At 41.4% G+C, this 15128-nt stretch overlaps 2 protein-coding genes across 2 annotated transcripts; both read right to left on the bottom strand.

Moving 5' to 3' along the window:
• Window positions 1–194: 194 nt before the first annotated feature.
• On the bottom strand, window positions 195–10271 carry si:ch211-257p13.3 (kinesin-like protein KIFC3). Its single transcript, XM_010774962.1, has 20 exons — window positions 9886–10271; window positions 9550–9672; window positions 9212–9308; window positions 8893–9050; window positions 8550–8802; window positions 6679–6851; window positions 6079–6144; window positions 5296–5433; window positions 5006–5203; window positions 4746–4919; window positions 4073–4220; window positions 3594–3724; window positions 3359–3470; window positions 3104–3285; window positions 2928–3032; window positions 2685–2815; window positions 2260–2380; window positions 2035–2164; window positions 1480–1709; window positions 195–1366 (listed from the first exon to the last, which is right to left on the bottom strand). Exons 2-20 carry the CDS (start codon window positions 9649–9651, stop codon window positions 1241–1243), a joined length of 2775 nt encoding a protein of 924 aa, XP_010773264.1. The 5' UTR covers window positions 9652–9672; window positions 9886–10271; the 3' UTR covers window positions 195–1240.
• Window positions 10272–11679: 1408 nt separating this feature from the next.
• Window positions 11680–13859, bottom strand: LOC104948734 (uncharacterized). The gene is made up of 2 exons (XM_010774961.1): window positions 13536–13859; window positions 11680–12932 (listed from the first exon to the last, which is right to left on the bottom strand). The coding sequence occupies exons 1-2, from the start codon at window positions 13623–13625 to the stop codon at window positions 12393–12395; spliced, it is 630 nt and encodes a 209-aa protein (XP_010773263.1). The 5' UTR covers window positions 13626–13859; the 3' UTR covers window positions 11680–12392.
• Between the last annotated feature and the right edge of the window lie 1269 nt (window positions 13860–15128).

Here is a 15128-nt window from a genome sequence, read left to right as displayed (position 1 = left end):
GTATGCAAAAACACTGACATCAAAATAAACAATGTAATTAGAGATAATTAGAAATGTGCAAAGTTTTGCCCATAAACATTTACTCTTACATCTTGAGATGTTCAAGCGGTAGCTGTTGTAGTTTCATGTTATTACTAAAAAATATATTTATTCTTTTGTTGCTGGACATCAAATAAGAGAAAAGACACTTTTTAAATACGTCGTATTTATTCAGAAAACGATCTGAAAATCCACCGACTAGGCCTTATTAAGTGAGCCCTATGCACTCATGGTAGTTACTGCAACATTAATGTCTTGCTACTATTGAACCAAGTTGATCCAATGGGTGATACATAGAGGAACAGATAACAATAAGCGATTTTTGGTATGACATTCACTAGTGATATCTATATCAAGCACGTATATACCTTTCCTGAACTAAATAGTTCCTATTTTCCCTCAAAGTGCTTCTTCCAACGTAGGCCTAAACTGTCTCCTCTACAGGGACGTATTGCACCATTCATCACCACTTCTCATTCAAGGCCACCTGTTCCTTCAACAGCGTTCCTCTGTTCTCAAAAGACAAATGATGAAGGCTCTAAAGAGAAACAGAAACCATTCAGTGCTCTTCTGAATCTCGTAAAAACTGCTCTAATTATTATTAGCCATACTCACTGACTACAAAACAGGTTCCCCTACACACTACAATCTTCAAAAATATACAACATTAGCGACGAAGCTCACAAACTACAGATATTAATAGCAAGATGATAAATACTTCTAAAAACGGAGTTGTTGATATTGTGGCTCTGGAAGCTGGTTGAACCTGTTCTCTGTCATCACGCTGCTTTAAATACTGTGATGACCAGCAAGAAAAAGCTGATAAGATAAATCCTGGGATTTGGTATTTCACAAGAGGAAACTGAGATATTGTAGTTCAAGGAAGCATCGTATCTAGACCTTGGGGGGAGTCAGAGGTTGTTTTGGCACTCGGAGTGAGAGAGTAAATACTCCTGCATGCAGATTAGCGAAAGATAAAGGGTTATCGCTTGTCAGAAGCAGGAAATGGCAACGAGGAGGCCTGAACGCCCAACCTCAATCAAAGGCTGGCATTCAGCTGCCACACAGACCTCTTCAGATTTAGCCCTTGAGCAGGATTGCTGTTGATCTTCTTGATATTGACGCGTTATGATTGGTTGATAAGAATCTGACTTGTGGATTCATGGCTTCCTGGGGGTCACTGAGGAACAGGAAGTGACTGTCAGTCGCACTGTCCTCCACCAGATTCAATCTTCCTAGCTGCAGGACCCAGCTCCACCTTGCACACCCGCTGGGCGAACTTCAGTGAGCACAATGTCTCTCCCACATTACTCTCCAGAGCAGATACCTTTAGTAGAAACAAAACAAGGCTCATGACACGCATCGAAGAAGACTACAAATGTTGTTTTTTAATAAAATGTTACACTTTTAAGGCTGAGGCACTTGTATCAGAAATCTCACCTGCACCACCATGGCAGTCTTGCTACCTTTTCCCAGGGAGTCTTGTAATAAGTACGTAAGGCGGGAGTTCCTGAAAGGGATATGAGTCTGCCGAGCTCTCAGTGCCTGAATGACGTCACCCAGTGACAGCAGGGAGCGGTTAATATTCTGCGCCTCTTTCAGCCTCTCTCCCTCTGCACCAGACTTCCAAACCCTCTCAGAGCCAGCCAGGTCCACCAGGTTCAATCTTCCTGAGAAAGGAAAAGTGAATTCAGAGTGAACGATGCAGACAGTCACCTCTGGACTAGCTTCTGTCTGACTGGATCCTGATCAGAAGCTCCTCCTATGCTCTAATACTCTTTTTCTTAAATTCTCTTCTCACTAAGCGCTGCAGATATTCACAGTGATGTCCCTTTGGAAGTTTTTCTTTTTTTGATTTAGCATAATGTATTAGACTGCACTTAGCTTTAATAAAAGAGATGGATTCAAAGAGAAATGCCAAATCTTATTCAGATTTATAGCAACTATTAAGAACACACTTTCTCCTGTAGAGGAATAAGTGCCCATGTGACTGACCGGTGGTTTTGGAGCCGGTGGCGAGGTCGGTGCCCTGCACGGTGACGCAGAGCAGAGCGTGGGAGCGGGAGCTGTGCTGGTTCATCTGAGTGCCGAAGGTGATCCTGTTCCTTCGAGCTTTGGCTAAAATCTAAACAAGAACAAGAACAATTTGCATAAATGAAATACTTTTATATATTGAACAGTAATGAATTATCCTATCAGCACAAACTGTTCAAAACAAACCTTCTTGATGTGCTGAAAGCTCTTCACCTCGATGACCCTGAGGCCCGGCACATGCAGCTGTCCCGTCCCGTCCGGGTTGATCTTAATGTCCAGTTTCTCTCCGTCCTTACTCAGCAGGTCTCTGAGAAACAGCATTTTTTCATACCTTTATTTACACTTGTATAATACTTGAGGGGCGATCCGTATTTACAATGGCATCCAGTCTATTACAAAAAAACAATACAGGGAAAAAAACAACAAAAAGGAAATATAGGAGCAGAAAAGGGGCAATATCTTTAAAAAAAAACTATTTAAACCTTTTGATTAGGGAAAAAGATTTGAGATACAATTGGATATTTAACATACATAACAGAACAGTATGTGAAAATGTAGTAGATATCATATATATTACAGGCTAAAGGGACATAAAGTGCAGAACATTGTACCTTAGCACCTCGTTGTAGATTTCCACAGAGCTGACGGTCACCGTGTAAGTCCACATGTCCTTCCTTTCCTCGATCTCACTAAAGAGATGTTTCAGGGCTCGCTGGTTGATGCCTGGGTTCTCCACACTGCCCTGAAGATAAAGTGATACTTAACCTGCAGCCCACATTATGGAACAAATGTGCTGAGTGTGTGCTATATCTGTAATCAATATTCAGCTCCAATAATGCAGTACAACTAGATACCTCCATTGTGTAGGTTTTTCCGGAGCCAGTTTGTCCATAGGCAAATATGCAGACATGGTAGCCGTCGATGCAGGACGTCACAAGGGGCTCTATCTCCTGAAAGACCTGAAAACAAACCAAATAAAGTTAGATCTTATTAATATTATATTTCCTGCATATCCTGTGCGTCCTCATACCTCTTCCTGTGTGGCCTGAGGGTGGAAGACCTTGTCCAGTTCGAAGATGCGATCCTTTCCTTTGTTCAGCACATTGAGTGAGGACTCGTTGTTGGGGTCCGTGGTCACCACCACAGACTGGCCCTCCTCGTGCTGGTCCTCCTTCAGCACCGGCTTTACACGGCACAGCACGCGGATGTTGCCTGACAAAAAGAAGGCCCAATTAATGATGTACGGTTCATATTCTGCAGTGGTTTTTTTCCCCTCTCTGCTTACCTTTAAGCTCCACCAGCTGCTCGTGGTACTTCCTGCGCAGTGCAACCTCCTTCCTGTATTTCTCCAGGAGATCTTTGTTGGCTTCAGACATCTCACTAATAGCTGCTGTAACCTGACAAACACACAAATATGTAACAAAAAAGGTAAACTAGGCTTGTTGAGCTGGTCAGATTGATCTATCTCCTTAATGTATGCAATAAGGTTGTAAGTCTTGATGTGGAGTCACAGTACGTACCTGTTTTTTTGCGTCATTGATAGCTGCTCCGTAAAAGTCGGAGAAGTTTCTAACCTGGCTCTTCAGACTGGTGTAGTCGGTTTTCATGGAGCGTAAAGTTGGAGGGAGTGCAGTCAGACGCTTCTGCAAGCCTGGCAAAAAGACACAAAGATGTGGAATCAGGCACATATACAATTCTGAATCAAATAATAACTTCAGGGAACTTTTTTTTGTTGCACTTTCTTGAGTCAGATGAGAAGATTGATACTACTCTAGGCAGCATTTGGTTAGCCTAGCTTAGCAAAAACACTGGAAATGGGGAACCAGCTAGCCTGGCTCACCCTACCAGGCCCTGTCTTACTTTCTTACCTAATTGATTTGTTTAATCTGTACAAAAAGAGTGGTATCAATCTTGTCATCTAATAGCAACAAAGCAAAAAGGCACATTTCTCAAAGTGTCTCTTTAAAGATTTGTTTGGGTTTTTTTTTTTATCACTCACCGAAGAATTGGTCCTGCAGGTTCTGGAAGTGCTCGGCTGAGCAGGTGGAGGCAGCTTTCACAGCCTCCTCCTTCTTCTCCTCCAAGTGTCCTATCTCTTTCAACAGCTCCTCCCTCAGTTTAGTGATTTCTCGCTCATACGCTGCAATCTGTAAAAACGCACAGCATTTCGTTTAAAATGTCAACTTGACTTTTCCAATCTGTGCCGGCTCGGCTCTGTAATGAGTTCATCTGTCAATCATATTGATCTGGTTGGGAATTTACAGCAGCAAAGAGGAAACCTCCTCATCCTGTCTTTGATTTTCACCGCTTTGATCATTTATTCTCTTTATTTACCCTTTTCAATTCTGTCTCTTTAATATTTTGTATTTAAGGTTGACGGCACCAAGAGGATCATATGGGGTTTCTTATCAGGCTCCTTGCCTCTTAGTGGCCTGAAGCATCAGTATTTATTATGATAGAACATTATTTTCAGCAGCCCATCTTACTTTATATCCAGTTTTTGCTGTTTGAGAAATGTATAAAAACCTAATTTAGCACTCTTCTTTTATTTCACTTAAGTATCACTTGTTTTATACTGCCTGTTCATTTATATAATTTTTACTTTAACACAGGAATGACAGACACTAATTTACACCAAACTAGTCAAGCATGAACTCTATGGCTCCTGTTACCTTGTGCTGGAGATTACAGCTGTATTCATCAGACTTCCTGATGTGTTCCTCCAGCTGTTTGCACCGCTCATTCTGATTGGCCAGTTTATCGGATAGCAGTTCATTCCTCTGTCTGGCTTTGGTCAGCTGCTTTAAAGTGGCTGGTGATTCCACCTCCACAGTCTGGGTGACATACTGAGAGAGAAACAAAACATCTGATCAGGGTCAACTACTCAACATTTTAGATTTTTGGCAATAGTATATATTATTCCTTCTTGTACCTTTATCTCTGGCTCCTTCCCTCTCTCTCTGTCCAACTCCAGCTGCAGCTCCCTCACTCGGTCCTCTCGTTTCCTCAGCTCCTCTCCTCTCCTCCACTCACTTTGTTCGCTCTGTCGCTCCAGATGTGATAGCTGTTCAGCACGTTGCTGCAGGGACATCTCCAGCTGCTGCACTCTACTGCGGAGGTTCTCATTCTCCTGAGAAACAAAGAACATTTTAAATGTTTGTGGTGACAAATGGCTTCCTCTGTAGCGCGTTCACAAGCTCTCGTGGTGCTGCAGCGTCTCACCTTGATGAGCATGGTGCTGGATTGCGAGGGGATGGCTGACAGCTGCTGCAGGAGGCCTTGGGTAACGCTCAGGTTCTGCTTCAGACTCTCATTCTCTGCTGACAGACACAGCACTCGCTTCTCTGAGTCTGTGGCCCCCTGAGGAAATGAAATAAAAGGTTCAGCATAACAATGAGAGATGCATCAAACCCAGTGACCAATACCTCACATCTACTCCCAGCGGCTCAGGAAGAAAGCCCTCAGGATTACAAAAGACCCCCACCACCCCAGCAACAAACTGTTCTGTCTGCTGCCGTCTGGCAGGCGGTACCGCAGCATCCGGACTAAAACCACCAGACTCAGGGACAGTTTCATCCCACAGGCCAGAAGACTGCTAAACACCTGAGCTCTGCTAAGTGCCCGATAAACATTCCTGTTGTCATCATGCAATATACTTATTTATATAAACGCAATAAACCGTATTTAATTTTGTCTTAATTTACATTATTTTAATTTAATATTCTGTTCTTGTACATATCATATTCTATTTACATGTATATAGACTTTTGTACTACTTTTTATTTTTGTATTTTATTATGTATGTTGGATTGTTGGAGATTGTTGAATCTTGAATCTTTGAACCAATATCCTTGTAGATGGATTTATAATTAAGGTGTTACACAACGCAATCTGACTGTTTGGCATTTCATTCGAAGCGTGTGGGCAGACGTTGCAGCTTTGATGATGACGAGGGAAGTGACAAAGACTTGACAAATGATTGAATCAATAGTGCACAGGGCTTACAGTGGCTGCTTTCAGTCTGCACAGCTCCTCCTCGCGCTCCTCTATGCAACTCTTGAGCTCGTCGATCTGTGTAAGGAATGAGAAGAGGTCAACAGAGATACATTTAGAGTACAGACATGATTTACTATATATATTATATAACACACCATGATTCCATTATCTAAGTGATTTTATTCTGCAATATTACTTTTTTTTGTAAACATTAATAATAGGTCATTACTGCATACATACTACTACTTGAAAAGATAGTTTAAAGGCCAAAGATTAATATTCTTGTAATTTTTATGTTTCTTTTATTATCTTTTCTTTTTAATGACTCTTTTAAATGCTATTTTATAATGTGTTTCCACTGCACTATTTCTTAATGCTCATAATGTCTTTCATTTTTGTAAAGCACTTGGAATTGCCGTGTGTTGAAAGGTGCTATATAAATAAACTTGCCTTGCCTTACTTCATTATTACAAACGGCATTACTTATTGTAATGAGACTAGATTCAAACACAATAAACTATTTGTGATAAATGATGTATGGATTTCCTGAAGCAGATTGTTCCTAAATGGATAAAGCATTCAGGATTTCTTTAATATGCAGCTGCCTACCTGCTGCTGGAAGGTCTGTATACGAGAGTGTCGGTCCAGATCCTTCTCCTCCAGCTGGGAGTGCAGCAGACGGAGTTCCCCCCTCAGCTTACTCCTCTCCCCCTGCAGCCCGTACAGAGACTCAACCAGCCGGTGAACCCCAGCTTGTGTCCCTGCATCACCGATGGACTCACCTGGGGGATATAAACAAGGAACATTCAAATCAGCCTATGCAGCAGCACCATCATACAGCCTGGATATTGATGGCATTACAAAAAGCAAAAATAACAGCAGCTATCTTATGCCATCTTCAGATCAATATTCATATTCAGACAACCAATAATAGTACAATGGTCGTTTGAACCTCCTCTGACCTGCAGTAAGGCCTAAATGCTTGTGTGTGTTTATTATTAATGAACATTAACTATGCACTTAAAGCTCTTTTAGAAAGCCTGTAGTCACCTTGCCTTGCAATGAGGTTAACATTAACGTTTCCACCCTCAAGTCTCCTGGGTGTCTTTAAAGATCTATACAGGATTGCTGCAGCTTCTCACGTGCAGCTTGGAGCATTGAAGATCATTTAAACAAAGCAACAGCCTGCTAAAATAAAAATTCCATGGAGCATGCCCCGCAGCATTTTCAATGACTTTGCTCCTCCTCAATGATTTATCAGGCCCTGTCAACTCCTATTATCATCGCAAGGCCTTATGCTAATTTTATAAATGTCGCCATGTCACAATGAGGCAGGGAGAAGAGGTGATGTGAGGGAAAGACAAAAACAACAACAACAATTAAGCAAAGGCTACAGCTGTGCCTCAAGGATCTTAAAAGAAACAAGCATCACCCCTCCACTTAGGCCTACGCGTTGCACAACAGTAAACAAACAGACCACACACCCTCGTCACACTTGGGGCATTGACTCCGGCTATTTTTAGTCCAACACAAGTACACGTGGCTCCTTGCATGTGGAAAGACGTGTAAGTGCATTTGCAGGGAATAAAATATAACTCTGAGCCATGTTTTATTCAAGAGAGAGAGCCAAAGAATCACTATCCCTGTACCCAAAGAACCTCGCCACGGAATCATGTATCTTTTTCCTGTGGCTAATGAGATTCAGTACGCATGAGATCCTCCCTTTAAACACACCTACGCACAACACGCTATACTGTACGTTACACATGAAAGTGATACAGTGCAGCCTATACGGCTATCCTACTGCTCCGAGGTCAAAGAACCATCTGGTCAGATCTGAAACACAGCAGAGACCCACATCTGAAGCTTTTAGGTCAATTGCAGCTGCACAGAGTTAGGCTGGCCTCTTGACTTACACGCACATCTAATCAGTCTGCTCCTCTGCTGAAGACTGTATTCTTCTATACAAAGTGTACCGTATCCCAAGTTGAAAAGATCTAATCTAGGTTGGGCCAACTATGGAAAATCCCCATGACTGAAGTGAACTACTAAGACACTATCTTGGGAACTGATGACTCACTCTCAAATCCTACTCACTTTGTTATATAATGATGGAAAGGACTGAGCTTTCATAGGTTTAAAGGAAAACCCATCTTATCGTTATTCTGTAACCCAGGATAGACACCTGTTATGATGAGCATGTGATATACCCTTTTTTCCTCATCATCCTCCATCCATCATATGATCTCACCCAATCTGAAGTCTCATATCGATTTGAAGTCTGCAGGGCCATTTTCTGCTTCACTACTTCTGGTTATTAAAACAACCACTTGACCTCTACCTCTCTGTTTTTCATCCTCCTCACACCTACCGGAAGGAAATTGAAAAACCCATTCCTCTTGCACCTTAATTGCCCCCTCCCCCTTCTTTCTTTCTTTCTTCTCTCCTTCCCCTAGGTGACCATTCCCTCTCCCCCTCACCCTCGCTCAGCGGGCTGGGGGTGTGCTGCTGGCTGATGGCTTCCTCCAGGCTGCTGATGATGCTGCTCTTGTCCCTGAGGCGCTGGCGGTATGACGCTCGTAGGGCCTTCATTTGTCGGCGGTGCTTTACGCGGTGCCTCTTCAGCTGGACCCGGTACTGGTCGGCCTGCTGCTGCAGCTGCTGGAAGTGGGAGTACTGCTCCAGAAAAGTCAGCAAGTGGGACATCACCGCCAGCAGGGGAGACTCTGTCGGCTGAGCAGCACATAGGGAGTTACTATTTGGGGAACTTCTCATTTATGCATCAAGTGAGGAGCTAAGATTAGGTGATGACAGTTTGGTCACCTTTCCTGTTGTTTCCACCTGGACCTGGGAGGCCCTCCTCTTCTCAGCCTCATGCTTGAAGGACAGGAAAGCAGCTAGAGGAGTGCATGCTGGGATGTCGGGGCCTTCTGCCTCACCTTCATCACTCAGAGACATTTCATCACTGTCACTGCTACTGCCTAGATGAAAACAAATCACAAAAACAATGAAGAGTAAAGGAATGTATATACTAAATATTCAATAAGTAGAATCTACCCACATCATAAATGTTTTATTAATCTGCTATATCACATGACAGCCTTTACATTGGACTAAAAAAAGCAGCTATTTGAGCACTTACTGGATTCACCACGCTGAGAACAAGCCTTCTTCCCCATTTTGGAGGTGTGGCCATCTCTCCTCCTTCTCCCTGTTTCCATGGAAACAGGTCTTGGCTCCTGAACACAGTAACATGCATTAGGGTCAGATGGTAATGCACAGGCTAAATATTTACATATTGCATCCACAGAAATCCACAAAATGAGCAAAGAAAATGAAAACACAAATGTATACGTGCTCTATGACAGAGCCCTTCTGTACTGTCGGGGGGTAAAGATGACGCAGGCATGTTCCCTGAAATAAAAATGACTTTTCCTCACGGAGGACCCCCGAGGTTAGACATGATGTGGCTAGACATACATTTGAGGAAGATCCACAGGCCCCCTCCAAAGCTTCATCCTCCTCTTCCTTCTTGAAGACGGTGTAGAAGATGTAGACTAACAGGGAGTAGAAGGCGTACATTGCTACGCCGTCCAAGAGACCCTGTAAATGACACACAAACTCAGTAAATAATCTCTATCTTGCAGCAGAAAAGCACACACACAATTTTACTTGAAGTCTTTCTGATAAAAGGAAGAATACATGTAAAAATAAAAATTAAAAAAAAACACAATACATCAGGACTTCTCAAGATACATTTTCTTCTTTTTTTTTTTACGTCACTTCATTCCATCAAGCTGAGATGTTTCTCTTTACCTTTTCACGTTTCTGTTCCTCCTTGGCGATGACAATCTGACATCCCAGTCATTGGTATTCCCCTCTCACACTCCATCTGTGTTGACAGAGAAGAATCCTCCCATGCAGGTTTTGTTCTCAGAGCGCTGTGTGCAGCTCCTGTGTGTCTCCCTCTCCTCCTCTTTCTCCTCCTCTCCACTTTGCTCCATCTACAGGCTGCATCTGCACGAGCATGCTCAGTGCAGTTTACTGATCCGCTGCAGTGTGAAGTGACAGTTTCTGTATGGAGACAGATTGAACCAGGAGCGGTTGGTGGTGATAACAGAGAAAGGGGTGGAAGAGATGTGCCTGGTTCCAGGTGTTCATAGAAATCAGATACTTCAACGTATTGCACTTGCAATATTTGATGTTTCCAAGGACTGTTATGGTACAGAAGTTGGCCACAAGACAAGAAGCCTGTGTAACGCAGTGGGAAATGATACTCTGTAACTAAAAGTAATTTCTTCAGATGCATTTAAATAATTTATTCAAGTTATGTCAACTTAAAATTCCTTTAGTTTTCACATTTTTGTTAACAAATTAAAAATAAATAAAAATACAAAATGTGACATTTTAAAACAGATTAATGTTTCCAATAAAGACTTGACCTTAATGATGAATCACAGCACAATCAGCATCATCCTTTTTAAATACAGAATTAAATACATGTTTAAATATCCCTGGTCACCTGTGTGCTGAGGTCTGACAAAGGCATTGTTCCACAGACAGGAACACAGCCACAAATCCTTGTTTACTGCAGTAAAAATGCTGAGGCAGCTGCTTACAATTCTGAAATCCTGAGAGAGAATCTGCAGTGTTCACATGGCTGCACAGAATATGGAAATGTTGCTAGGACAACAATGTGGGCACAATGTTAAACAGATGAGGTCATTTCTGTTACCACTGCAGCAGACCATTATGTAAAATGTCTACTGATAAGTATCAAACGAGCATGGTGAGGTAAGAGCAGGACCAAGAGCTCAGACCACTGCAGATATGGAAACAGTGATACTGCTGAGGCTGCAGAACAAATGGGACCCAGACTCTGAAGCAGCTATATGTTGAAACTTTTGAAGAGATGTCTGCAGGCTTCTAACAGCCTGACAGTGAATACAGCCGGAAATCCATTGTCTAAAATGATCAAAGAGGAAATTAAACCGCCCACGTGCTGGTGAATTCAAATTGAACAGCATAATTAATGTCAGGAGGGTACTCCAATATGTCTAATAAAGGTCATTGCTGCATCACAGTGGGCTATCAGTTTTAAATTGTGGTCGGATACTCTCATGCAAATGACTTTGTTCAGTGGCATCTGGGTTTTGTTAATGCTTAAACCTAATCTGGGACTTCATTGGAACTACAAATAATTGACTAAATCAGATATCTGAATGATTTCTGAAATACTTGGAAATGTAAGCTACAATACTCCGTTACCATGTTGAATATTTGGCTTGATTTTTCATTTTCAAACACAAAGCGTGATACAAAATAAATAATAAAAAGCACTTGTGAAAATTCATGTTTCATATATCTCAGCCTTAATAATTGTGTTAAATAATAATTGTATTAGGTCCTTAAACATAAAATATGTGAAGCATGTTATAGGGCTGCTCAATTAATCGTATTTTAATCGCAATTACGATTTTGGCTTGCAACGATTATGAAAACAACGTAATCGAAATAAAACGATTTTTTTTTTTTATTGTTTTTTCAGTTGAATTCAACTTAAAGTTCAGGGTAATAATCGTTTTTATCAATTATTGACCCAAATAATTGAGATTATGACTTTTGCCATAATCGAGCAGCCCTAGCATGTTATACTTTAGTGCATGTGGCCTCAATAATGAAGAAAGAAATGCAAATGTTTACATTGTCTTTCTTAAAATCTTAAATGAGTCATATTATCTGTAAGATAATGTCAGAATATATTTTAAAATGTTTCCAAGTGCGAAAGGTGAACTCTTTGGATTGCTTTTTATCTCAACAGTCTTTATCTCAATGATATTTGTTTTATCATGACTAAACAAAGAAAAAAACAGCAATTCCTCCATCAGCTGTTGTGTGGCATTTTACGAAATAATCAATAATTTCTTAATAAATCATTTAGAAAATGTATTGTATATATTGTATCTTTTCATTTTGAGTCAATTTACTAATCGATGAATCCACTTCTCACTCCAACTCTACTGCAATCTTTTTATACCTTAAAATACAAGATAAAATGTATTATTATTATTATTATTATTATTATTAATATAATACAAATTAATCCAGTTAAAAACATCCTGAAAAAGTTTGTTGTAATCGCAAAAATTGTGCAGCACAACTCTTTTTCAGAAATGTTCTGAAATGCTAATAAGTTAGGCACATTCACTTTTGCACGGGTCCCTTTTGGTCAGTACCAGTTGACTTTTGTACTGTTGTGTATGTTGTCCAAGTCCATCACTATACACGGATCCTGACTCATCATACAGATATCTACAGATTTTCTAAAGGTCCATGATACATTGCTCAGTCACATCCAACAGGAACTTGCCAAGGGCCTGTGTGGAGGCCCAACAGCCCACAGACATGATGCCCTTTAAAAGCCACTTGATGAGTCCCTCAGTTGCAGCTTGAGAAATGAGTGGAGCGAAAGTCTTTGTTCCGACCCTCTGAGCCACAAGCAATGGGAGGCTGAGGGCCACACCGCCAAAGGCCCCTAAAGCATTCCCTGCAAACAGACAGACCGTCAGACAGCAGGACAGGGAAGACAAACCGAGGCAGCGCGTCATCAGCGTGAGAGCATCGGCTGAGAGCCAGTCACACAGACCAAGCAGCAGACAGGAGCCACACAGGAGGGTATGTGCTGTGTTGTGGTCTTCACTGAGCCACAGGAAGTCGAAGGAGACCAGCGCTGGAGCCAGAACCTGGGCGGTCCACTCTGCTTCTCTCTGTAAAGACGTGAGGTATGAGCTGGAGGGCTGCACGATGCACAGTGCTGCAGAGAGTCCGAGCAGGAAGAGGCCTACTGAAGGAGCCCTGTGATCCTATAGAGAGACAAATGCACAGGCAGTTAGCCTTATGATTTTAAATGAATAATGCATTGTGATAATACACTGAACAAGTGGGATACATTGGAATGATTCTTCAATTTTATTTAAGTATGTCTCTTTTTTTATATGCCGTTTTATTAAAACTCTTATATATTGTTAATCGCTTCTGTATCATGTACCTTCATTTTTCAAAATCAATGCAGAATTGTAATATTAAACTGGATAAGGAGGACACACCTCTAGTTTTTTTTTTTTATAGGAAATGTGTGTATTTGAATTTTATAAGAATATTGTAATGAAGTTTCTTTTTCAATAATTTCCATGTTATGTGACCCAGTGACAATGCAGACATGTATTACTACAGTGGACATTACAAGTAGTAGGATACATCTTTTGAATGGATTAAAGTCCACCTTCTATTTAGAATGAGTGTACACTGGACAAGTAGGACACAAAGCAGAACACAGGAGTGAATGTCTGTCAAATATCGTTTGGTCAGCTACATCGATTTATGGTTTCAGCACAAAACGTTGAAGTTAGTAAATAACTTTTAACCAATTATCATCGATATTTGGCACTGCACTGAATGCCACCTACCTTAAATAGTCTGTAGGAATAGTATAATGCTGTGGCAGACAAAACGATGTTGGAACATGATGTTATCAACTCTGTTGCAAAGGACGCCATTGATCCTGACGACGACTGGCACTCCTGCAAACATCCACGATGTTGGGAACGCTACCGTTACTAACAGCAACAATACGTTGTTTCCAACGAGTGTGTGTGAAGTGAACTACTAGACTGTTGCATGAATCTGACGGTGTGTTATAGTTGGCCGAACACAGATAACAGAGGACCAAACTTTAGACAGGAACACGTTTGTTATGACACGTGACAACTCCGGATGTGGACCATGTGGATAGTACGCATGCTCCAAGAGACGCCTTTAATGCTCCTTGTTAACTCTGATTGTACCGTTCCAGCAATATAGGTGCAGGTGCAACAATAATTGTAAATTGTGTTTGGCTTTCTATTTTAAAGCCATATGTATTAGTTGCGTAGGCATACATATTTATGAATTTATGAATTGTATATGTATCGAATATAATGTATTTGATCAGATCTATCAGTATGGCAGAAAAAAAGATTATTTTAACGGTAGAAAGATAATAGCTAATGTTAGTATGAGTAGCAAACGATTATGATATACTGTCTTTGCGTTTAATCAGTAAAACAGATGGTGCACATCAATGTAAAGGTCAAACTGAATGATGCTCTCGGTTTCTTCCGACAGTACTTGAGGGCAGCATGAGTTCGAAAAGTATGGCGGCGGAGAGTTTGACAACCATAACAGAGCAATGGATACGGGAGAGATTACAATTAAAACATCCCTGTCTTGGTAAGATGATCTAATTCTAATACAAGCGCTTTATGCGAATACATACAAGCGACTACTACAGGTCAAGCCATGGTGTTGAGCTTGTGTTGTTTTAAAACTATTTTAGCAACCGTAGTTACTTTTCCAAACCTTAGCATTGACGGCTAAGCTAACGCCAGCTAACACAGCCACTAGCAATGACTGCAATCTGCTCCAAACCACATGCACCACAAGCTAATAATTCACTGCAGTCTCATAGTACATTTTGTTCTTTTAAACAGGTGATGTCCGCTCACTGAGCCTCCCGGGGACGTATGAGGAGAAGATCAGACATCTGGGAAATGCTCTGAATAACTTTGTCCGTCTGAAGTCTCTGGACCTCTCCTGTAACGCTATCGTCTGCATTGAGGTGGGTTTAAACCATTGACTATATTTAAAAGTTTAAACTCTGGATCAAGTCTTTAAGCTGTTAATGTGTTTGTGGGGGTTGAATTAAATTCCCCTATAAGGAAAACTGACAAAGTGTAGTGTCCAGTAGTTTGTATCCTTTGTTTCTTAATTTGTTAAACATGGTTATAAACAGGGGTGCACATAAGTGGTACGCAGATACGCATGCGCGGCAACAATCTGAAATGCGTACCGTCATTTGTGTCACAAAGCGCATTTGCGTACCGACGTACTTGTGAAGCTTTTCCAGAAGGCGGTTAGATCACCGGACGACAGTCGGTCTCCGTGTGCACAGACAGGGCTGCTGTTAACGTCGGTCTGTACAGCAGCACTGCGCTAAAACAGCTGATCACAACGTTCACATC

Source organism: Notothenia coriiceps, unplaced genomic scaffold (genome assembly GCF_000735185.1).
Source record: "Notothenia coriiceps isolate Sejong01 unplaced genomic scaffold, NC01 NC01_scaffold00014991, whole genome shotgun sequence".
Classification (NCBI taxonomy): Eukaryota; Metazoa; Chordata; class Actinopteri; order Perciformes; family Nototheniidae; genus Notothenia; species Notothenia coriiceps.
This window is presented reverse-complemented; position numbering and strand designations above follow the sequence as displayed.